Source organism: Rhinoderma darwinii, chromosome 3, assembly GCF_050947455.1.
Source record: "Rhinoderma darwinii isolate aRhiDar2 chromosome 3, aRhiDar2.hap1, whole genome shotgun sequence".
Lineage (NCBI taxonomy): Eukaryota > Metazoa > Chordata > Amphibia > Anura > Rhinodermatidae > Rhinoderma > Rhinoderma darwinii.
In genome coordinates this window covers 322,369,608-322,395,109 of record NC_134689.1, presented here as the reverse complement: position 1 = coordinate 322,395,109, position 25,502 = coordinate 322,369,608, and the positions used below count along the sequence as shown (strand labels likewise).

Genomic DNA, 25,502 nt, shown 5'->3' with positions numbered 1-25,502 from the left:
GTTGGGATATGTGGAGCACTATATACAGGGCTGGGCTATATCTACAGGGGGCTATATACAGGGGTGGGCTATCTGTAGTGCACTATAGGGGGAGTTATTTGTGGGACACTATATACAGGGGTGGGCTATATGGGGGCACTATCTACAGGGGGCTCTATGGCAGACTATCTACAGGGGGCACAGTGTGTGTGTGTGTGTGTGTGTGTGTGTGTGTGTGTGTGTGTGTGTGTGTGTGTGTGTGTGTGTGTGTGTGTGTGTGACATGGTGTATGGTGCTATTATAATTAGAGGTGCAGTGTATGGCGCTATTATATTTAGGGGCATAGTGTGTGGTATAATGAGAACTTTATCTTTATTTATAGTTGCATAAATGTTGGAAAAGTGAGAAGCTGAAGACATGTGAGCGGCAAACTGCAGAAATGGTCTGTGACCAGGAGAAGTCATCATAGAGGTCTGGACCGGATGGAGAAAAAGAACTAGAATCTGAGACGTCACCGGTGAGTCACTTAATGTAAATGTTTATTCTGCCTCTAATCTGTAATGTAGTCACTGTATGATCTGCAGTGAGATGATGGGTGGTATGATTATGATAGGATTTATTTTTTTGTGAAACAGCAACTCCCAGCATATCCTTACCATTGTTCGGGCCATTCTGGGAGCTGTAGTTTTACGCCGTACAAACCTGTACAGCAGGGGTTGCACTAAATTGAGCTGTATTTGTGCTGGTGCTGTATTTATGTACTGAGCTTGGTTCTGGTGTTGTGTATAGAACTATATTGCTTGTAAAATTTACAAATGTTTTTATGCTCGCGTTACATAAAAAGAAATGTGGAAAAGAAATGACACGTCATTGATTGGTAGAGAAAACAAACACGGTGAGGGGGAAGGAGATGTCGGGAAAGAGGTTGGGGGGGGGGGTGCAAAACTGATTCTTTGCCCCGGGTGCTGGAGAAGCTAGCTACGCCTCTGGTCCCACACATTGCCCTTGTAAATAGTGCCATACAGTTACACACTCTCCCATTAGATAGTGACACAGTGACCCTGTAGATAATGCCACAGACGTAGATAGAGCCACACTCACCAGTCCTCGTTCCTGGGCCATCCTCCAGCGATGCAGGCCTAGTCTTTTCTGACCAGGCCTTCTCCATCAGTACTTGAATCCCAAGAAGAGCGCCGAATGACGTGGAAGGGAACTGATGGTTCCCTTGCCTCACTAGCGCTGCCAATTGTATGTTGTGAGGGCTTTCTGGCCCTGGTCACAGGAGGGGTTTCCAGGCAACTGGAAATCCTCCCTGCTTGTGCCGTTGCCCAGAATAGGAAAAACCAAGTTGCCCTTAGACCTGCAATAAAGTTTTCATGAGTATATTAGCACCACTATTGTGGTGAATCTGCAGGAACTTCATATATATTTAACACATGGCTTTTTTTGCAGTTCACAACTGCATTAATGATGCAGTAGTACACATGTGAATGTAGCCTAATTGTTGATGCTGCTGTAGGCACTGTGTGTAGATACACCAGGGCTGGAATATTGAGAGGGCACGCAAAGAACATACCCCTGGGCGTTCACCACCTTGAGGCTGTAGGAGGCCTCCACTAACTCTGGTTCTGTTATGCATGGGTCGGTGCCTTCTGCTTCCGGCACTGACCCATGCATAGCTTCTGGAACCCGGAGGCAGCCAGGACAGATGATCAATGCGCAGTCGAATGCCCCATGATCATATACTGATGACCTATTCTGTGGATAGGCCATCAGTATAATAAAAAGCCCCCAAACTGCTCAACCCCTATAACGGACACATCCCCACAGGTTTGTCCCAAAATCTAATTAGATATTCAACATGTAAAGGATCTGCCAGGCACATCTTCTGTGTCAACGCCCATAGGTAATCAGTCTGCGCCTGCTTCTATTTCTGTGAGACTGACTCCATCTTCCACCACTAAGGGTGGAAGGCTTAGGAGTGGGAGAGCCTATCACAGCCTGGCCAGACGGAGCTAGCTCTCGCCCTCTGTCTATTTATACCTGCCTTTCCTGTTCCTCCTTGCTTGTGATTCTTCTCGTTTGGTTTCCTGGCCCTGCTGCAGCTTCTTGAACTATTTGTCCCTGCTTCATACTGACCCTGGCTTACTGACTACTCTCCTGCTCTGCGTTTGGTACCTCGTACACTCCTGGTTTGACTCGGCTTGTTCACTACTCTCCTGCTCTGCGTTTGGTACCTCGTACACTCCTGGTTTGACTCGGCTCGTTCACCTCTCTTGTTGCTCACGGTGTTGCCGTGGGCAACTGCCCCATTTCCCTTAGCTTCTTTGTACCCTTGTCTGTTTGTCTCTTGTGCACTTATTGAGCGTAGGGACCGTCGCCCAGTTGTACCCCGTCGCCTAGGGCGGGTCGTTGCAAGTAGGCAGGGACTGAGTGGCGGGTAGATTAGGGCTCACTTGTCTGTTTCTCTACCCCCATCATTACATAATCACAAGCCCATATACCTAGTCTACCCCGGTCCCTGACACTACTATAGACCCCCTTGAGACCCTGGCTCAGCAAATGCAGGGTCTCTCCCTACAGGTCCAGGCCCTGGCTCAGAGGGTCAACCAGCCTTATGCTACCATGGTAGTGCCCCTCACCTCTTGAACCCCACCTCAAGTTGCCTGACCGGTTCTCAGGGGACCGGAAGACTTTTCTCTCCTTTCGGGAGAGTTGTAGGCTCTATTTTCGCTTAAAGCCCCACTCCTCAGGTTCTGAGAGCCAGCGGGTGGGTATAATTATGTCCCGGCTCCAGGAAGGGCCCCAAGAATGGGCCTTCTCCTTGGCTGCTGACGCCCCTGAACTTTCCTCCATTGATCTTTTCTTTTCTGCTCTCTGACTCATTTATGACGAGACTGACAAGACTGCCTTTGCCGAGAGTCAGCTGGTGACCTTACGTCAGGGTAAGAGACCTGTTGAGGAGTATTGTTCTGACTTTAGGAAGTGGTGCGTAGCTTCTCGGTGGAATGACCCTGCCTTAAGGTGCCAGTTTAGGTTGGGTCTGTTGAACGCCCTGAAAGACCTGCTAGTTAGCTATCCCTCTTCTGACTCCCTAGACCAGATTATGGCTTTAACGGTACGACTTGACCGACGTCTCAGGGAACGACAACTTGAACGTTTTTGTGTTTTCTCCTCTGACTCCCCCATGATGCCTCCCGAGGTTCCGTTGCTTCGTTCTTCCACGGAAGACTCGGAGGTACCTATGCAACTCGGGGCCTCCGTGTCCCCCAACAACGTAGAGAGTTCCGCAGGAATAATGGTCTCTGCTTCTATTGTGGGGATGACAAGCATCAAGTGAACAACTGTCCTAGGCGTAGGAATAAGCAGCCGGAAAACTTGCGCGCCTAAGTGATCATCGGGGAGGTCACTTGGGCGCACAGGTATTTTCCGTAAATATGAAACGTAATAAAATCTTGCTTCCCTTTCAGGTCTCTTTTGGTGGTAAGTCTGCTACCGGCAGTGCCTTCGTGGATTCAGGGTCTTCTGCTAATATCATGTCTGTGGAATTTGCTATGTTTCTAGCTATGCCTTTGATTGATTTGCCTAAACCTGTCCCGGTAGTGGGTATCGACTCCACTCCTCTTGCTAATGGTTATTTTACACAGCATACCCCTGTTTTTGAACTCCTTGTTGGCTCCATGCATTTGGAGCAGTGCTCTGTACTGTTGATGCAGGGATTATCGTCCGATTTGGTTTTAGACCTTCCCTGGTTGCAGTTGCATAATCCCACGTTTGACTGGAATACTGGGGATCTTACCAAATGGGGTAATGAATGCTTGACGTCATGTTTTTCTGTTAATTCTATTTCTCCCCCTGAGGAGGTGAACACGCTACCTGAGTTTGTTCAGGACTTCGCTGATGTTTTCTCTAAGGAGGCCTCCGAAGTGTTACCTCCTCATAGAGAATACGATTGCGCTATCGATTTGGTACCAGGAGCTAAGCTCCCTAAGGGTAGGATATTTAATCTCTCTTGTCCCGAGCGTGAAGCCATGAGAGAGTATATCCAGGAATGCCTGGCCAAGGGTTACATCCGCCCCTCTACTTCTCCGGTAGGTGCTGGCTTCTTCTTCGTAGGGAAGAAGGATGGTGGTCTTAGGCCATGCATTGACTACCGTAACTTGAATAAGGTCACTGTAAGGAACCAGTACCCCCTTCCTTTGATTCCTGATCGCTTTAATCAGGTTCAGGGGGCCCAATGGTTCTCTAAGTTTGATCTACGGGGGGCGTATAACCTTATCCGCATCAAAGAGGGGGATGAGTGGAAGACTGCGTTTAACACGCCCGAAGGTCATTTCGAATACCTCGTCATGCCCTTTGGGTTGTGTAATGCTCCCGCGGTCTTCCAGAATTTCATAAATGAGATTTTAAGAGATTACCTGGGGGTATTTCTTGTAGTGTACCTTGATGACATACTTGTGTTTTCTAAGGACTGGTCCTCCCACATTGAGCATGTCAGGAAGGTGCTCCAGGTCCTTTGGGAAAACAAACTGTTTGCTAAGACCGAAAAATGTGTGTTTGGGGTGCAGGAGATACCATTTTTGCGTCAAATCCTCACTCCTCATAAATTCTGCATGGACCCCGCCAAGGTCCAGGCTGTGGCGGAATGGGTCCAACCTGCCTCCCTGAAGGCGTTACAGTGCTTCCTGGGGTTCGCTAATTATTACAGGAGATTTATCGCTAACTTTTCGGTCATCGCTAAGCCTCTTACGGATCTCACTCGCAAAGGTGCTGATCTCCACTGGCCTCCTGAGGCTGTCCAGGCTTTTGAGATCCTTAAAAAGTGCTTTATCTCGACCCCGGTGCTGGTTCAGCCCAACCAAACGGAGCCATTTATCGTGGAGGTTGACGCGTCCGAGGTGGGAGTGGGGGCTTTCTTGTCCCAGGGTACCAGGTCCCTCACCAATCTCCGTCCCTGTGCCTACTTCTCCAGGAAGTTTTCGCCCACTGAGAGTAACTATGATATTGGCAACCGCGAACTCTTAGCCATTAAATGGGCATTTGAAGAGTGGCGCCACTTCCTGGAGGGGGCTAGGCACCAGGTAACGGTCCTTACCGACCACAAGAATCTGGTTTTCCTAGAATCTGCCCGGAGGTTAAACCCGAGACAAGCTCGATGGGCGTTGTTTTTTCTACCAGATTCAACTTTTTGGTTACCTATAGGGCTGGGTCTAAAAATATTAAGGCTGATGCACTGTCGCGTAGCTTCATGGCCAGCCCTCCTTCGGAGGAAGATCCTGCTTGTATTTTGCCTCCAGGTATAATCATTTCCTCTATTGATTCTGATTTAGTCTCTGAAATTGCGGCTGATCAAGGTTCAGCTCCCGGGAACCTTCCTGAGAACAAGCTGTTTGTTCCCCTGCAATTCCGGCTAAGGGTACTTAGGGAAAATCATGACTCCACACTATCTGGTCATCCAGGCATCCTGGGTACCAAGCATCTCATTGCCAGAAACTATTGGTGGCCTGGGTTGCCTAAAGACGTTAAGGCCTACGTCGCCGCTTGTGAAGTTTGTGCTAGGTCCAAGACTCCCAGGTCCCGACCAGCGGGCTTACTACGTTCTTTGCCCATTCCCCAGAGACCTTGGACCCATATCTCCATGGATTTTATCACCGATTTGCCTCCACCTCAAGGCAAGTTGGTGGTGTGGGTTGTAGTAGACCGCTTCAGTAAGATGTGCCACTTTGTGCCCCTCAAGAAACTACCCAATGCTAAGACGTTAGCTACCTTGTTTGTCAAACACATCCTGCGTCTCCATGGGGTCCCTGTCAATATTGTTTCTGACAGAGGGGTACAATTTGTTTCATTGTTTTGGAGAGCCTTCTGTAAAAAGTTGGAGATTGATCTGTCCTTCTCCTCTGCCTTCCATCCTGAAACTAATGGCCAAACTGAGAGGACTAATCAGTCTCTAGAACAATATTTAAGGTGTTTTATCTCTGACTGTCAATATGATTGGGTCTCCTTCATTCCCCTCGCCGAATTTTCCCTTAATAACCGGGTCAGTAACTCGTCAGGGGTCTCCCCCTTTTTCTGTAATTTTGGGTTTAATCCACGATTCTCCTCCATTTCACCTGGTAGTTCCAACAATCCCGATGTAATGGTGGGGGTAGGGAAACAGACAAGTGAGCTCTAATCTACCCGCCACACAGTCCCTGCCTACTTGCAACGACCCGCCCTAGGCGACGGGGTACAACTGGGCGACGGTCCCTACGCTCAGTAAGTGCATGACAGACAAACAGACAAGGGTACACAAAGCTAAGGGAAATGGGGCAGTTGCCCACGGCAATACCGTGAGCAACAAGGGTGGTGAACGAGCCGAGTCAAACCAGGAGTGTACGAGGTACCAAACGCAGAGCAGGAGAGTAGTCAGTAAGCCAGCGTCAGTATGAAGCAGGGTCAAATAGTTCAGAAGCTGCAGCAGGGCCAGGAAACCACACGAGAAGAATCACAAGCAAGGAGGAACAGGAAAGGCAGGTATAAATAGACAGAGGGCGGGAGCTAGCTCCGTCTGGCCAGGCTGTGATAGGCTCTCCCACTCCTAAGCCTGCCATCCTGAGTGGTGGAAGATGGAGTCAGTCTCACAGACATAGAAACAGGTGCAGACTGATTACCTATGGGCGTATACACAGAAGCTGTGCCTGGCAGATCCTTTACAGTACCCCCCCTTTTATGAGGGGCCACCGGACCCTTTCTAGGTGGACCTGGTTTCTTCCCTTCAGTAGTTTACTCCTAGGCTACCCGTAGTTGAACCTGGAATATAAATTGTGTATTGCTTCCTAACCCAGAACAGCATCTCTTAATCCTGTCAGGCTTTCTGGCTCTAAATCCAATTCCTGAGGTTACTCTCCTTCATGGAGTTTGGTAGTCCAAGACTCTTGTGCTGTAGTGTCTGTTTCTTTCTTTCTCTTTTATCTTTCCTCTGCAAGCTACTCTAGCCTGTGTAATGTCTGCGGCTGCGGGCTGTCAGCTCCAACCTCCCCCTGACAGCCGCAGCCACGCGTCGGCAAGCGCTGGCCTCAGCCTCCTCCTCAGGAGACGCCAGCGCTCTCGTCCACTCACCTCTGCCGGATCCCGTAGGGTGAGCGCGCCCACTCTTGCCCGCTCTTAAAGGGCGCACCGGACCTCATGGACGAACTTTGACCCGTGAGTACCCTGGACTATAAGAGGGGTCCAGCCAGGGCCGCCATCAGGAATTTCAGGGCCCCCTACAGCTAAATTTTCTGGGCCCCCCTACCGTGGCACCGCCTGTTAACGGTACTCCGTCCAGCACTATATCATGCTACCCAGGGCCGCCATCAGGGGGGGTATTAGGGGTACTGATGTGAGAGGCCCGGCCAAACCTAATTGAAAGGGGGGCCCGGCAAACTGCCGCGACTTGCCTTTGGTAGAAAAAAAACAGGCCCCTGCAATGGGGCCCATTTTTTTCACCAAAAGAATGTCATGAGCTGCGGGCCCCCCTTTCAATTAGGTTTGGCCGGGCCTCTCACATCAGTACCCCTAATACCCCCCCTGATGGCAGCCCTGGGTAGCATGGGGGTCGTCATGGGGGCAGTCAAACACCGCCGCCCGTGCAACCAATCGCGCGCACCCGCAAACTCCCGCGCATGCGCACCGGCGACCGCCTGGAACCGCGCACCGAATTTTGAGGCAGATTTTGACCTGCCCACACTATCTTGCTGCGTTTTTTGCCCGCGGCGATTGAGGACAGCAGACAAAAAACGCAGCGAAAAATGCATTTTCTGCCTCCCATTGATTTCGATGGGAGGTCAGAGGCAGAACCGCGGCAAGAAAGGACGTGCTGCTTTTTCTTTTTTCCGCGACTGGCTCCCATTGATTTCAGATTAAATCAATGGGAGGTGGGTTTGGAAGTTGTTTGGTGCTGATTCTGACGCAGTGTCCGAGTCAATATCAAGGCCCAAAAACTCTGTGAACTGGGCCTTATTGTTAGGGCTTATTCAGACGAACGTGTAATACATCCGTGCAACGTGCGTGATTTTCACGCGCCTCGCACGGACCTATGTTACTCTATGGGGCCGTGCAGACTGTCAGTGATTTTCACGCAGCGTGTGTCCGCTGTGTAAAACTCACGACATGTCCGATATTTGTGCATTGTTCACGCATCACGCACCCATTGTAGTCAATGGGTGCGTGAAAATCACGCCCAGCACTTCCGCAGCCGTATAAACTGTGAATGAAAACAGAAAAGCACCACGTGCTACAAACAGAGTGTCATAATGATCACGCAGCCGCGCATCATACGCTGCTGACACACGGAGCTGTTATGGACCTTTTGCATGTGCAAAACGCCACGTTTTTGCGCGCGCAAAAAGCACACGCTCGTGTAAATCCGGCCTTAGGGTAGGAACACACTAGGCATGAACACTGCGGATTTTATGCAACACATTTTATTGTGCTTTTCTGTTTACATTCAGTTTTTACTGCTGTTGCACGAATCACACGCGTCACATGGAAGTGCGTCCGTGTGCTGTGCATGACTTTCACGCACCCATTGACTTCAATGGGTGCGTGATGCGCGAACAATGCACAAATATCGGACATGTCGTGAGTTTTACGCAGCGGACACACGCTGCGTAAAACTCACGGACAGTCTGCACGGCACCATTGACTAACATAGGTCCGTGCGAGACGCATGAAAATCACGCACGTTGCACAGACGTATATCACGTTCGTCTGAATAAGCCCTAAGGGCCAGTTCACACAAAGTTTTTGGACACGTTTTTTGGACACGGAAAACGCGTCGGAAAACGCGTAAAAAAATGGCCAATAATGCCCCCCATTGATTTCAATGGGAGGTGGAGGCGTTTTTTTTCCCGCGAGAGGAAAAACTGGCTCGCGGGAAACAGAAGGGACATGCCATATTATCAGGCGTTTACGCTTCTGACCTCCCATTGACATCAATGGGAGGCAGAGAAAGCGTATTTTGCAAAGTTTTTTGGCCGCGGAGCTTAATGGCCGCGGGCGAAAAATGCCACGAAAATCAGCGTGCAGGCAGAGGAAAATCTGCCTCAAACTTCCAAACTGAATTTTGAGGCAGATTTTCTGTCTGCAAAAAACTCAGTGTGAACCCAGCCTTATTGGTTGGATAGAGATAGGGACATTGTGACTCAGTTACACAAGGGCCCACATTCTCCATAACACTGTATTAGAGAACTGCCTCATGTATTTGTGCAGGTCCCCATGAATCCCTCCTCCTACCATTGACATGTAGATAATCCCACAGCCTTTTATGAATGAAGTCATGTACTCCCGTCAACCTCACCCAAAGTGACATTCCTCTCCTGCCTCCGCCCACTCACGCTGTCCAGGACACGCCCCCTATCATACACCTCCCTCACATCCTACCGTGTACAGGTCTGGCTCCTGATTGGCTGAAGAATTGTCAAATAGCAGGCGGCAGAGCGCGGTTTACAGCAGATGTCCAGAGCCCGGGAGTTACTCCTTGCATGTCCGCCCAGTGCACCCTGTGAGCGGGCAGCGGACCCCACAAGTTACCAATGACTCCCAACATGCTCTCCTTGACAGGTCCGCTCTTCTTCTTCTTGCTGCTGCCCGGCTGTCTGGCCCCAATTCCCCGCATCGTCTACTCCAACCATTGGGCTGTACGAGTGCCCGGGGGACCCGAGAAAGCGGCTGAGCTGGCTGCCAGATACGGCTACCTGAACATGGGGCAGGTGGGCATCACACCCGGGAGGGAGGGCATACTGCTGTACCAGTGTCTGTCTGCATGCTGTGTTGTCTGCTGAAACTTTACTGGTGGTTCTGTGGTTGTTTCTCGCTCCTGTCTTCGCTGCCTGTATACTTGTATTGTACCACATGATGGTTTCATAGTCCGGTTATGTCTGCTGGAATCTTGTCAGAGTTCTGCGATTTATGCGCGGACAGTGTGAGCAGAATGTGTCGCACGTGACGGCGCATGTTTACTGGAAAATGTCGCATAGGTTTCACAATTACCAACAGGATTTATAAATCCACTTCTCTGACTGACTTAGTGCATTTGGCGCTAATCTGCTCCAGGTCTCCGGGCTGCACTGCACTTTTCTGTACTGAATTGGGTTTGTAACGTGTTGATTTATTAACCCCTTTATATATGGAAGTTCTATATTCTGATGTGTTGGATGAAGTTTTTTTCCCCCCCATTGTCTTGCATGACTTACTAAATATAGGCCATGATGGTAAATTGCTGCCTGTCTTTGTTTTTTGTTTTTTTTGTCTTTATAAATTGGGCAGTTTTGTTTCAGATTTTATCAATTCGCTCAGGGATTAGTGTAAAAACGGTCAGAAAACGGAGCCATTTATAGTGTTCTATGACTAAGTGTCTCCGATACTAAGATTCTGCAAGGGGCACACATTTTTGTTACTTTTTCTCCATTTGTGTATGTCTGTGGTCGGGCACTAATAGATATACTGCAAAGTAGTGATTAATAGCCATGCCCCAGAGAAATCCAGTAGTAACCAAGAAATGTGGTGCACCCCTCACCTGTGCGTGTTCAGGAGCCTCTTCAGGCCAGGACTACACCGAGACTATTCATAGCAATACTGATGGATTCATTGATGGAAGTCCTAATGAATACATTGGGTGGCTTGCCATCCTGGGCTGCGGCTGTCCTTAAAGTGTAGCTAAACATTTGACAAACTTGTGACATGTCAGAAGTTTGGATTGGTGGGGGTCCGAGCACTGAGACCCCTGCCAATCTCTAGAATGAAGCAGCGGAAATGCTCGTGGGAGCGCTCAGCAGCTTCGTGTCTGTTACTTTTTCCGGAAAGCCGATGTATCGGAGTACGGGCGCATAGACTTTCTATTGAGTCCGTACACGATACATTTATTTCCGGAAAAAGCCAAACAGACACGAAGCGGCTGAGCGCTCACACGAGACCTTCAGCTGCTTCGTTCTAGAAAATTGGGGTCTCTGTGCTCGGACCCCCACCAATCCAAACTTCTGACATGTCACTATGACATGTGAAGTTTGTCAAATGTTTAGCTACACTTTAAAGAGTTAAAATCCATCAGTATTGCTGCATAAAGCCTCAAGTCAGGGCTACATCTAGACTTTTTGTAGTGCTACTAATTGAATTTAACTCTTGTGTGACTGCTTCATGTAACTCCATGTATTCATTAGGACTGGATCTGTAGCGCCATAGTAAGGGTATGTTCACACGCAAACGTAAAATACGTCTGAAATTACGAAGCTGTTTTCAGGCGAAAACAGCTCCCGAATTTCAGCAGTTTTTGCAAGTGCACGTGTTTTTCGCGGTGTCCATTACGGATGTAATTGGAGCTGTTTATCAATGGAGTCAATGAAAAATGGCTCCAATTACGTCCCAAGAAGTCACATCCACTTCTTTGAGGCGGCCGTCTTTTTACAAGCTGTCTTTTGACAGCGGTGCGTAAAAAAAAAAAAGCCCATCTGCACAGAACACCGTAAGACCCATTGAATTCAATGGGTAGATGTTTGCCGACGTAAATAGGGTGTGTGAACATACCCTTAAAATGAATCAGCAGTGCTACAATTAGTCTAGGTGTAATCCTGGCCTGAAGGTCCTTTACATCGGGCAGACGAGTGTTCACAGAACACTCATTCACGAAAATTGCCCTGTTGAAATGCTCGTTTAGCTGATCGCATAGTTTTAAATGCCGAAACTATCGTTGGCAGCACGTCTCCCTGTGTGGACAGGGAGATGTGCTGCTGACATGATAGAAATGTATGGGGACGAACGATCAGAGTAACGAGTGCTCATCCCCATATTAGTTCCTAGTGAAAGAAGCAAACGAGCGCTGATCAACGAGCTGTCTTGTTGATTGGCGTTTGTTTACACGCTCTACGTCAGGCTGTGTAATGCCACCTTAAGACACCTTGATAAATCTGCTCCGTTGGACCATTGGTCCATTTAAACCTTGTGGTGTTTAGAATCGAATCGGAAAACCGTATAAATTTTTACTGTAATTTGGTGCGTTTTTCAATGCAGTTGTGTCTTTCACCGCAGTCGCATCACATACCAAATTGCATTAAAACCCGTGCGGATTCTGATGCGGTTCTAACCGCACCTCAACGGCAACTTATGAATAGAGCCTTGGGCCAGGGCTACACGTAAATTTTTTGCGGCGCTTCTGATTGATTTTAACGGAGTTTCAGCTGCAGTCTGCAGAAGCATGCAACTCAATGTACACATTTGGTCTGAAACTAAATAGTTAAAATCAGATTAGCGCTATAAAAAGTGTAGGTGTAGCCCTGGTCTTATGGTAGTGGATGACTGGCTGTCTCCTTCCATCATAGGAGACTGTTCTCACCAGCACTCTGCCGTCATCCTAATGGTGAATATTAATGTAATGTCATTTATGCTGCACTGGGACAAGGAAATGTTTCTGTCATAGTAAAATATATGCCATTTCAGAATGTTAGTGCACGGAATTAAAAGTATTGCAATACCCATCAGACTGGGCATCACATTGTTCCTTCTGTGGGCAGCTTTATTAATAACCAGCTAATCTGTGGCAGTAATTCTAATGTATGGGATATTACAGTGCAGTATCTGTTTATCCCTCCGTCTATATAACCGTAAGATGTGGTTAAACTGATCATTCACACTTGTATATGTGTTGTATTTACAGCTAATGCTAGTGGTTTTCAGTTGTGAATTTTCAGTTTCCAGGTTTTATTAGGCTGGGTTCACAGTTTTTTTTGACGCGGAAACCGCGCCGCAGAACTCGCCAAAAAATGGCTGAAAATGCCTCCCATTGATTTCAATGGGAGGTGGAGGCGGTTTTCTCCCGCGAGCGGTAAAACCAGCTCGCGTTAGAAAGGGACATACCCTATCTTCGGGCGTTTACGCCTCTGACCTCCCATTGACATCAATGGGAGGCAGAGAAAGCGTATTTCGCGGAGGTTTATGCATGCATTTAACGCTGCGATAATCTGTGTGCAGGCAGAGGAAAATTAGCCTCAAACTTCCAAACGTAATTTTGAGGCAGATTTTCCACCTGCAAAACACTCAATGTGAACCCAGCCTTATAGTGCATGTTTTGTACTTAAATGGTTAATGTTTTATATTAGGGATTTTCTATTACTTATCATAATTGCTCCCTTTAGGCTGGGTTCACACAGATTTTTTTGCAGGTGGAAAATCTGCCTCAAATTTCCGTTTGGAATTTTGCAGCAGATTTTGCTCTGCCTGCATGCCTTTTTTTGCTGCGTTTTTCGTCCGCGGCCATTGAGCGCCGCGTGATAAAAACGCAGTGAAATACGCCTTCTCTGCCTCCCATTGAGGTCAATGGGAGGTCAGAGGAGTAAACGCCCAAAGATAGGGCAGGTCCCTTTTTCCGCTCGCGGGCAAAAAAAACTCCTCCGCCTCCCATTGAAATCAAGGGGAGGCATTTTCGGCCATTTTTGGCTCGTTTTCCGACGCGGTTTCCGCGTAAAAAAAACAGTGTGAACTCTCCCTTAGTTTGCTTCTGGTTGCAAAAAGTGTTTCTGGAAAGGTCTATATAATATAATAATGGGTTGTAAAAATCCCAAATATTTATGTAAGGTCACTTTGGGTAAACGTCAGTTTTAGATTGTGACTTATTGATGCTGTTATCTGTACCACATGAGGGTTTTTCTCCCCAAATATCCATGTTAAAATAACAAATAATGACCCCTGTGGAAACCTGTTCCTCTGGCGATCCGCATGGGGCAGGGGTTGGTATCTATCCCTGGACTCAACATTTCTCATAACTTTGTTCAGTTCATTATTTGTTTTCTGCATGCATTTCGCTATGTTTACTTGGTTTACATTTTTTTTATATTTTTGTGGTATGTCCTATCATGGACTACCCTATTGTTTCACCTGTATACAGGTCTACATTTTTAGTTTCATTCTTCTTGATGATGATTTATTTTATTTTTTTGTCATTTTTGAACTGTGCGCCTGTTCTTTGATGCCTATTTTTTTTTTTTTGTATTACCTTTGTGTCTTTTGCTTCACTTCCCCTTTTGAGCTTCACCTATTTTCCTTTTCTTTTGCGTCTTGAATTAAATAGACTTTACCTGTATAATCCTGAGCCACTGATGCCCCCATGGTCCCCCACTGGTCTTGGTTTACGCCACTAGTGATTATTTGTTTCAACGTGTGACCATGGCAGCTAATCACAGGCTGCAGCGGTGACGTCTGAGCTCGGCACGTCACCGCTATGGACCGTTCTAAAGTATTGCTAATGTCGTCTTATCTTAACGAAAACAACGGTTAAAAAGAAAAATATGGATTTAGCCAGCATTATAACTTGTGGCTGAGCAAGACAGAGTTAGGGTACTTCCACACAGTGTGGATTTGCTGCGAATAGAATAGTCAGCAAATCAACCCTACATTCCACATTGAAAAGTCGAACCTTAGTCATGCAGATTTTAATCTTTTTTGGCCATGCATTTTACTGCGGATTTCACACTGTGTAGTGGCGAAAGTGCAATCTGTTACCGTTCAGCAGCAGAATAGTGTGCTGTGTATTTCAAAGTCCTGAGCAAGCCCTAAAATCTGTACAGTTTCTGCTTGAGGGGAGGGGGCCGGGGTTAGAAAAATGTATTCATTTACATTGCGATGCAGTTTGCTTTTGGTTTTTCTATTCGAACGTGGTTCTGATTAATTACTGGCACCATGATGTGACCATTTAGGCTGGGTTCACACTGCGTTTTTGTTTGCGTTTTTAGCATTCATTCATTTATTTGTTTGCGTTCATTAACTCCCATTGACAGACATGGATGTTTAACGTAAAGAGGCTCAGTCACCAGATTATAAATGCCTTATCTCCTACATAATCTGATCGGCGCTGTAATGTAGATAACGGCAGTTTTTTTTTTTTTTAAACGATCATTTTTGAGCAAGTTATGAGCAATTTTTATATTTATGCTAATTAGTTTTTTAATGACCAAGTGGGCGTTGTGAAGAGAAGTGTATGACGCTGACCAATCAGCGTCCTACACTTCTCATTGTTCCAGCCCAGCTTCTTTCACTGCACAATCACACTGTAACAATGGGCTGGAACAATGAGAAGTGTAGGACGCTGATTGGTGAGCGTCATACACTCCTCTATACAACACCCACTTGGTAAAAAGTAAAAACACGCCCAGTTGGTCATTAAGAAACTAATTAGCATAAATATAAAATTGCTCATAACTTGCTCAAAAATGATCGTTTTTCAAAATAAAAACACTGCTGTTATCTACATTACATCGCCGATCACATTATGTAGGAGATAGGGCACTTATAATGTGGTGACAGAGTCTCTTTAATACAAGTTTGTTTAAAAACGCAACAAACCATTATGCAGGGATTGGAACATAGTAGCAAATAGAAAACCGTTATCCATAATGTGGTCTGTGTCCACCACTTACACGCTGTGGGGTTGTTGGGATGACCATGAACGCTTCTCACACAGATAGAAATATGATTTTACTCAATTATTGCTGCTTTTGATTTAAAATTTTCAGTTGGATCCCATCTAATATAGATGTGTAAAAACACCTATTGCATGTCATGGATAAATGGATCATTACACACTCAGAATAGATCAGTTTGAGTAGTATTTGTGTGCAACTTTGCATAGCGGCAAACCTCACTGAAAACTTTGGTGTTTTTTTTACTCCCTTTTTTTTTTTTTTTACACCACTTATTGCTCATGCACGACGTATTACTGCTCAGTTTAAAGGGGTAGTCACAAAACACATGTATCCCCTAGCCACAGGATAAGGGGTTACATGTGTGATCACTGGGGGTCCGACCGCTGGGACCCCCAGCAACAAGGAGAACGGGGGAACGATAGTCCCCCATGAGAAGCATGGGCCTTCCAGGGTTGTCTGGAAGCTCCATAGAAATTAATGGAGTGCCGGTCATGCATGTGCACAAGCGTGACTGGTGCTCCATTCATTTCTATGGCTTCCGGGCGCACAAGCTGGGCGTAGACACCGCAAGTCCCATGCTTCTCATGGAGCACTTGGGGGGGGGGGGGGATTTTCGATCCCCGGTTACGGCTGGGGGTCCCAGTGGTTGGACCCCAAGCTATGATAAGTTGTACAGAGCAGAAATACGGCACCCGCCCCCCCCCCCCGGCTTTGTTTCTGATTTCATATGGTGGTGTAAAGAGATTTTCTATGGCATGCTCCGTCAGATACTGTATTACAGAGGTATTCACAACAAGTAGCATTGCTTTTAGGAAACAATATCCCGGTAACAAAGTGCCAAAGGAGGCAAGGCTATACAGTGGTACAGAGTTCTTGGGTACAGTGTGCCACCATGCAAGCTCTGTCCAACCAGCTCAGTGTTCACGGGACAACACCTGTGGACAAAACGGGCATGATCTCTTTTGGGTATGTTCACATTCACTGGCTATACTGTGCTTTGGCCAGATGTTATATATTTGTGAATGGAACTTTTACAAGCCCAGTTAAAGAGGCTCTGTCACCAGATTTTGCAACCCCTATCTGCTATTGCAGCAGATAGGCGCTGCAATGTAGATTACAGTAACGTTTTTATTTTTAAAAAACGAGCATTTTTGGCCAAGTTATGACCATTTTTGTATTTATGCAAATGAGGCTTGCAAAAGTCCAACTGGGCGTGTTTACAGTAAAAGTACAACTGGGCGTGTATTATGTGCGTACATCGGGGCGTTTTTACTTTTACTAGCTGGGCGTTCTGACGAATCAGCATCATCCACTTCTCTTCGTTAACGCCCAGCTTCTGGCAGTGCACAGACACACAGCGTGTTCTCGAGAGATCACGCTGTGACGTCACTCACTTCCTGCCCCAGGTCCTGCATCGTGTCGGACACATCGGCACCAGAGGCTACAGTTGATTCTGCAGCAGCATCAGCGTTTGCAGGTAAGTAGCTACATCGACTTACCTGCAAACGCCGATGCTGCTGCAGAATCATCTGTAGCCTCTGGTGCCGATGTGTCCTCGCTTGTCCAACACGATGCAGGACCTGGGGCAGGAAGTGAGTGACGACACAGCGTGATCTCTCGAACACGCTGTGTCTGCACTGCCAGAAGCTGGGCGTTGTGAAGAGAAGTGGATGATACTTCTCGTCAGAACGCCCAGCTAGTAAAAGAAGTAAACACGCCCCGATGTAACACACATAATACACGCCCCGTTGGACTTTAGCAAGCCTCATTTGCATAAATATAAAAATGGTCATAACTTGGCCAAAAATGCTCGTTTTTTAAAAATAAAAACGTTACTGTAATCTACATTGCAGCGCCTATCTGCTGCAATAGCAGATAGGGGTTGCAAAATCTGGTGACAGAACCTCTTTAATACCATAGGACACTTCTTTATAATAACAATGCACATTTAGAAAAAAACGATTTTGTAGTGAATCTGGCGTTCGATGGGAGTATTTCTATTAGGGAAATGCTATATTTGTAAATTCCATATATATTTAGTTAGTCTCCACTGAAAATCAATGCTCAGTGATTGTCGAGGCTTTTAGGCTGTGCCTTCGTTTTTTTTAATTTATTTTTTTCTGCTGAAAAGAACTTAATGTAAGCTTTAATATGCTGCATTTTCTGTGGCAAGGAAAATGTTGATCTTGAAATGTTCCAGTTGTCATGAATAGCTCGATCTGTGCTGAGAACAGTCCAAGCAAAGCAGGCGATTACACTACAGCTCACTGCTGTCTGTCCATAGACCTCAACAGATCGTTAAGGGATTAATATGTTGCTTTTAACCTTCCCAGTATGATTCGAGTTGATAAAGGGGTCTGATTGTGTTCATAGGATTTGTACAGAAATCTATTTCGTTGTACTTTACTTCTACAGATAAGAGCATGTAAATCCCCCCCCCCCCCCCCCCGAATCACTGCAGACGCACATAGGACACATCCCTTCATACAGTGGACACGATAGGCACAATGAGTTTTTACTAGGCAAAACTGTTGCTGATTGAGACGAAGTTCAATAGATAGCGTGCGCCAAGTGTCTCGCGTGTAAACAAACTTAATCGGCTGCTTCGAAGGCCAGCGGGATGCTGCCGTATAAAGAGGCATGTACTCACAAGGGACATCATTTTACCACCTTACAAGATATTAGTGCGACCTCCTAGATTATGCAGTAATGTTTTTTTTGGGGGGTTTTTTTCTCCCCTGGAGTTGGAAAAAGTAGAAAGATTTTCATTGTGAGGGTCCGGCTCGCAAGAGTTTACAATCTGAGGAAAAAGGATTACATGATGTGAAGAGCTTGTTTAGTGCAATGGCCCAGCAGGTTTTATAAACACCGGGTAGTACATATAAAGCTGCATTAGCCAGTCACCAGCCATTGTCTGTGTATTACAGATATAAAGTGCATTAGGAGGCAAGGAGTGAGGGGGATACTTCTGAATGAAGCGGTCAGGTTCTGATGACTAATGTAATAGGGGGGGTGAAGCTAAGGAATGAGATTAGAAGTGTTAAGCCGGTCTAGAAAGGTGTGTTTTCAGGGCACTCTTAAAACTGAATGTTGAGAACTAATTTAATTTCCTGGTGTAGCGCACGCCAGAGGACTGGTACAGCATGAGGGACTGGACTGGGAGGTTTGGATTATGGTTTGGTTTGGTATGTTAATCTTCAGTCATTGGAAGAATGTAGAGCATGGGTAGGGTGGTAGATACATGATGGAGGAGATGTAAGAAGGTGCAGCATGGTGGAAAGCTTTGTGGGTGAGTGTAAAGTTTAAATTGTATTCTAAAGTGAGTGGGCAAGCAGTGCAGTGACTGCCATTGATTGGTGTAGCGGTTGGTCAGAAAGATGAGCCTGGCTGCTGCATTCAGTATAGATTGGAGTGGAAATAGTTTAGTGATGAGAAGACCGATTCGTTATGAGTTAGGGTATGTTCACACGCAGTGTTTTCAGGTGTAATTCAGGCGTTTTACGCCTCGAATTACGCCTGAAAAACCGGCTCCATTACGCCTACAAACATCTGCCCATTGCTTGCAATGGGAATTATGATGATCTGTTCCCGCGAGCCTTTATTTTACGCGTCGCTATCAAAATACGGCGTGTAAAATGACGGCTCGTCAAAAGTGCAGGACACTTCTTGGGATGTTTTTGGAGCAGTTTTTCATACTCTATTGAAAACCGCCGCAAAAACGCGAGTTGCTCAAAAAACATCTGAAAATCAGGAGCTGTTTTCCCTTGAAAACAGCTCCATATTTACAGACTTTTTTTTGGTTGAGCGTGTGAACATACCCTTAAAGGGAACCTGTCACCAGCATTTTAGCTATAAAGCCAGCAATACCTCGTGAAAGTGGGTGAAAAATCATTGTCCTCTAAGCTATAAATATGTTCTAAGTAAGTTCTGTACCTTTAGTATTCCATTTTTCAGTGGTCCCACGCCGTTTGCAAATGAGCAGAAAAGAGTCAAATCTTCATCCGAAAAGTCAGATTTTCATTCCTCCAGCGTCTCAGAGTGGACTCCACCTCCTTCTTTTTGATTGACAGCTCCTTAGCCAGTCAGGGCCGGACAGGTGGCGGCGGTGGGCGGGGTTAAGCTGCGTTTCAGAGGGAAAAATAATTACCATAAAAGGCGGGAAGAGTTTAAACGACTAAATTTACCGCCAAAGAGGACTTCAGGAACGAAGTCTGGACAGCTGTGGCCATTGAGGGGTCAGGCGAGTTTAACAGGTAAGATGTTGATGACAGGATCCCTTTAAAGGGAACCTGTCACCAGCATTTCACCTATTGTACGTTACATATCCCTCACTGGCCGCTGCTATCAAAAGTTCGTTACAGTTCTCCCCTCTCCTAAACTCCTCCTACGACTGTAAATAACGGTCTTCAAACATTTCGTGCCTTTTATCGTAATAATCCGGTGTCCCTTGTTGCGCACATACCAGAAGGGGATATCTATGCAGAAGCGTGGGATTTTGTGTGCTGGGGGAAGGCAGGAGCTGTCAATCAAAAGTAAGGAGGCGGGGTAAACGCGGAAAGACTTGAGGAACGAAGGTGTGGCTCGTTTCAAACTAAGGTGTGGCTCATGCTCATTAGAATACGGAGTGGGAACACTAAAAAACTACTACGTATACAGAGCCAACTAGGGAGACAATTATAGGTTATATAGAAATGATTTTTCACCCACTACCACCAGGTATTTCTGGCTTAATAGGTGAAATGCTGGTGACAGGTTCCCTTTAAAGTAGTCAAGATTAGTTAATCAGAGCGACAATAAGTTTTGGTTGTTTCCACAGTAAGAAAAGGGTTGATTATGGAATTCTATAAAATCACTTACAGGCTCATGTCACCTCAAATATAAGGCGTAATGGAAAGATTGGAGTCAAACATAAGCCCAAGACAGCAGGTGTGCTGCCTAGAAGTTATGGTAGTACTAAAATAGAAGTATTCGCTTTAGCTAGGTTAGTACGTGGTGGATTAGGGACATGAAGAGCATTCGTTATGATGTACAATGGCGCATGTCAAGTGGTGAGATATTTTAGGTAGCAAGTAAACAGTCAAATCTTGAAATTGATGTGTTGGAATCAGGAAAAATGGGCAAGCATAAGGATCTGAGCCATTTTAACAAGGGCCAAATTGTGATGGCTAGACGGCTGGGTCAGAATCCTCAAAAAAGTAGGTCTTGTTGGGAGTTCCCGGTATGCGATGTCTGGTACTTGCCAAAAGTGGTCCAACGAAGGGAAACGGGTGAACCACTGACATGGTCAGGGTAGGGATGTCGCGATACCAGAATTTAGACTTCTATACCGATATTTTATGTAGTATTGCGATTTCGATACCAAAATGATACTTTGCCAACAGTAATAAAAAAAAAGTTCTTCCATTTTCTGATGTGAGGCACGGGGTGTGATGAATTTTGAATGTGCCTCACATTAATAGTAATCCCATCATGTTTCTCCGTCATAATGGGTTAATGTGTAAGGTACATGATGGGGTTAATTACTATTAATATGAGGCACATGGAGGTTAAATTCATCATCACACCTCGTGCCCCACATTAAGTGAAAGAAAGCAGTTTTTATTTTATATTTTTACTGCGTACACATCATAAATGATGCAAAAAAATTAGTGTGCAGGTTATTATGGCCGCACCAATACCTAATATGTGAATATTTTATGTATTGATACTTATTTTAATGTTTATTGTAAAAAAGGCGTATGTATATTTTTTTTAAAATTGTTTTTACTTTATTTTTAAACTTCGATATATGCCAGTACATTAGCCTTTGTACGGATAGTACACAGGCAGTTGTTAGGACATGCCGAAGTATGCCCTAACAGGAAATATGGTAGGACTGCCCTGGAGTCCTTCAATGGTCCTGTGATGCGATCCAAGGGGCATCCCCCCTTCTCATTTCCTCTTGAATGCTGCAGTCAGCTTTGATCACGGCATTCAGGAGAATAGTGGCGGAGACGAGGTTTCTCTGATCTCCGCCGTTATAGAGCGGGGCTGTGGCTGTGTAATACAGCCATTGCCCCGCTCCTAACAATAAGTGCGCCCGGTCAGCATGAGGAGATGCGGCTAGCGCTGCACTAATAAGCGGCGGCTCAGGCACTGAAGACAGAACATGGGGGTGTTTTGCAGTGCGCCCGTTATGTTCTGTCTTCCATGCCGCCGCTCATAAGTGACAGCGCGCACTTGTCAGGACTCAGGAGCAGGGCATTGACTGTATTACACAGCCGCAGCCCCGCTCTCATACATTCATGTGTTACTATACTTGGCTGTGCAGCTGCACAGCTTAGTATCGAAATATATGAAATAACGGTATCGAACAGTTTGGGGATGCAGAGTATCGAAACCGTATCGAAGTTTCGATGCATCGTGCATCCCTAGGTCAGGGACATCCAAGACTCATCGATGCATGTGGGGAGCGAAGGCTAGCCGTATGTTCCAATCCCACAGAAGAGCTACCGTAGCACAGATTGATGAAAAAGTTAATTCTGGCTATGAGAAGGTGTCAGAAGAGAGTTCATCAGAGCTCGCTGCATTTGGAGCTGCATAGCCGGAGACCGGTCAGAGTGCCCATGCAGACCCTTGTCTTCCCCCAAAAGCATCTACAATGGGCACAGAGCTTTAGAAGTGGATCATTGAGCAACGGAAGAAGGTTGCTTGGTCTGGTGAATTAAAACCATGGACAGACCGATTCATATGTGTTGCTTACCTGTGTAAAAGATGGCACCAGGTTGTACTATGGAAAAGAAGCCAAGACAGCGGAGACAGTGTGATGCTCAGGGCAATGTTCTGCTGGGAAACATTGAGTCCTGGCATTCATATCTACTGCAAATACAGTAGCCGCAGAGTGGATGAGCGAGAAATCTCATCCTCACGCTGCATTAATACTGTGGAAAAAACGCTCAGAAATTGACCTGCAGTGTGAAACTTCATTCTGCAGCATGTCCATTGTGTATGTGTAAACGCTGCTTATTTCTTGCGGGTTTTCCCCATTTTGGAGATTGCAATTTTTAACGCAACTGAAAAAAATAAATTCTTACTTACCCAGAAGTCTGTTTCTTCCTCCAGGCCGGTCTCCTGGGATGACGTTTTGTCCCATGTGACCGCCGCTGCAGCCAATCCCAGGCTGCAGTGTCTCCCTGGATGAAATGTCATCCCTGGAGGCCGACCTGCTAGGTTTAATGCTTCAGTAGTCAACAGCCGACATTCCAGGCAAAAAACTCCTACCTGTTTGGGGCTTTTCACCCTGATTTCCTTGCGGCGCACAGGGCGGAGAGGCCTCGTGCTTTTACCCAGCGTATCCACCCCTTGTGAACTCCAAAAAATTGGAGCATTTCTGTCGTGTCTGAATTCAGCACACGAGTGGCCGAATAGTCCCAGGAGATGGTTTTAGCAGAAAAGGCCTAGATAATTTCTTGGAACAGAATTTAATACATAATGTATAAAAAACCTTGTATAATTGGGGATTTAATCTGATCACCACTTGGTGCTAAGGAGGGAATTTTGTTTAACTTTTCAGTGTGTGTGTGGTCTTTCCCCTAGATTAAAAGGGGTAAACTAAGTTCTAAAGTTCCCCAACCCTCCTTCCATCCATGTACGCTCTATTTAAACCGTACTAACTAGCGGCATACACAAATTGACAGAGTGCATTCGTTTATGCACACCATGCCTAGGGCATTTGGCCCTATTGTAGAAATTGGGTACACTAAAAATGCTTGTCCTGAAATTTATTTAAACATCTAAATGCTTTTTGAGAATTTCTCGTAATATTAAATTGCTTCAGGCCTGTGTTTAGGTCTTACAATTAAAAGTTTAAAGAGGCTCTGTCACCAGATTATAAGCGCCCTATCTCCTACATAATCTGATCGGCGATGTAATGTAGATAACAGTGGTTTTTATTTTAAAAACGATCATTTTTTTAGTAAGTTATGAGCAATTTTAGATTTATGCTAATTTGTTACTTAATAGACAACTGGGCTTGTTTACTCTTTACCAACTGGGCGTTGTACAGAGGCGTGTATGACGCTGACCAATCAGTGACCAATCAGCGTCCTACACTTCTCATTGTTCCCGCCCAGCTTCTTTCACTGCACAATCACACTAACAATGGGCTGGAACAATGAGAAGTGTAGGACGCTGATTGGTCACTGATTGGTCAGCCTCATACACTCCTCTGTACAACGCCCAGTTGGTAAAAAGTAAAAACAAGCCCAGTTGTCTATTAAGAAACTAATTATCATATAAAATAGTTTATAACTTAGTAAAAAATGATCATTTTTCAAAAGAAAAAGCACTGTTATCTACATTACAGCGCTGATCACATGTAGGAGATAAAGCACTTATATAATCTGGTGACAGAGCCGCTTTAAAATGTTACAATTTTATTTTTTTGACCATTTTCAAAACGTTGAAGAAAGTGTTTTCTTCCTTCTGATGTCCCATAATAAGCATGCAGCGAATCAAAATAGAAGTAAAAACTATTGCACAACTTCAGAATGAACTAACTTTGACAGGCGTTGCGCTGCTGTGATGGAACGGTAAATTATCAGTCACAAACATGTCGGGCTGCATGGCTCCATATAAGTGAAGTAGCAGTGATTCTCTCCTTTCACAGCAGAGTTTCTAAGATCCATGGTTATTGAAATGCACTTGTCTGATGGGCAAGGAGTTCTCTGCTTGAATTTTAATATCACTGTGGGAGCGATTTGAGGTCTTGTAATCGCAGCGATTTTCTAGTGGGAAGTCTGTTAAAGCTCTGCTAAATAAGATCCACGTGAGACTTTTGTAATTCACAAGCCGCCTATGACTGCCTTATTAGTAAATATGTCACTTATTTTTTTACAGTATACGCTGCCAAGTTCTAGTAATTCTAGCAAATGTCTGGTTAATATTCTTTGTTTTTGGGAAAAACGTTGCTTTTTTTTGTGGCGTTTTTCTGTTTTTTCAAAAACACTGCGGCCAGTTGTTAATTTAAAGTCTATAGAGTGGAATTTAATGTTTTACAGAGTTTTTTAGTTTGATATTTCGAGCATCTTTGGTGTTTTTTTTTGTTTTTTTTTTGGGCCAGTGGCCTTTATCTAGTTTTTAAATTCCAGAAAACACGCATGTTACAAAGGTAATAGAAAAAATATCACTGAAAATGCTCGTATTAAAGCACAAGGAAAAATGTATGACGGTTTCACAAGACAAGTGTGCATTTTCTACCCAAACGAAAATTTACATGTAACTAGTAAAATAACAATGTCTATTTTTGCTATGTCTATACAATCTGATGTTTTTGCTATACTTTCCTCTTTATCTTTTCTGCTGCACTATGTGTAGATATTCTTGCATAAACTCATGACTGCTGTCTGATTTGATGTAAAGGGGGCCATATATATTTCTCAAAGCTGACAGAACACCACTCGAAAGAAGGGAAGTCCATGGTTCTTCTGACATACGGTGTCTGCCTGCAGGGGCTTCCATGACACCCTTTTGTGTACAGTATTACGAGTGGGTTTTTCTGGAGCCACTTCTTATTCTTCCCATATTCCAATGTAGTATAGAGACCTAAAGGGAATTTCTGCCTTCATTCTGAATCTTACACCATGAGCGCCATCTCCCTTTGGAATTGCTGGCACTGGTTTGGAGAAACTATCCGTGCAGTCAAAAACAGGAGCGGCAGCAGCATAGGTTATGCAGAATGTTGATATTTTTGTACCAAACAGTTTGATTCCGGCTTTGTTGTTGTGCTATGTAATCTTCTAGTAAAGGTTCGAGAACCAGGTGAGTACAGATCAGTCCATGAGGTATAGGCCTGATTGTACTGGCCGAAGTACGGCATGATTTTTATACAGCTGGTCTGACCAGGCTGATGTCCCAAAGCCAGTGTGTTTAGAGAGCTCTGCAATTGAAATAGTGTGCATCCAAGAACTGCATAGATTCACTTCTCTATGGATCGCAGCTTGGTAGATTTCAGCTTTTGCTGAATAGTTACATCTGAATATTCATGCTAGAAAGTCAATTTAAATCCAGCTTAAAGACAAATTATTTAAAGTGTGACAGATGAGATCAGGCAGTTTC

General features: G+C 45.4%; 1 protein-coding gene across 2 annotated transcripts in view; it reads left to right on the top strand.

Annotated features, from left to right (window-relative positions):
- The first annotated feature begins 9,365 nt into the window (after window positions 1–9,365).
- The window catches only part of PCSK6 (proprotein convertase subtilisin/kexin type 6), a 241,797-nt gene continuing 225,660 nt past the window's right edge, over window positions 9,366–25,502 (top strand). For both annotated transcript variants that reach the window (XM_075858267.1, XM_075858268.1), the window contains exon 1: window positions 9,366–9,710. In XM_075858267.1, coding sequence (XP_075714382.1) covers window positions 9,534–9,710 — 177 coding nt within the window. In that variant the 5' untranslated portion in view covers window positions 9,366–9,533. The remainder of the gene's footprint in view (window positions 9,711–25,502) is intronic.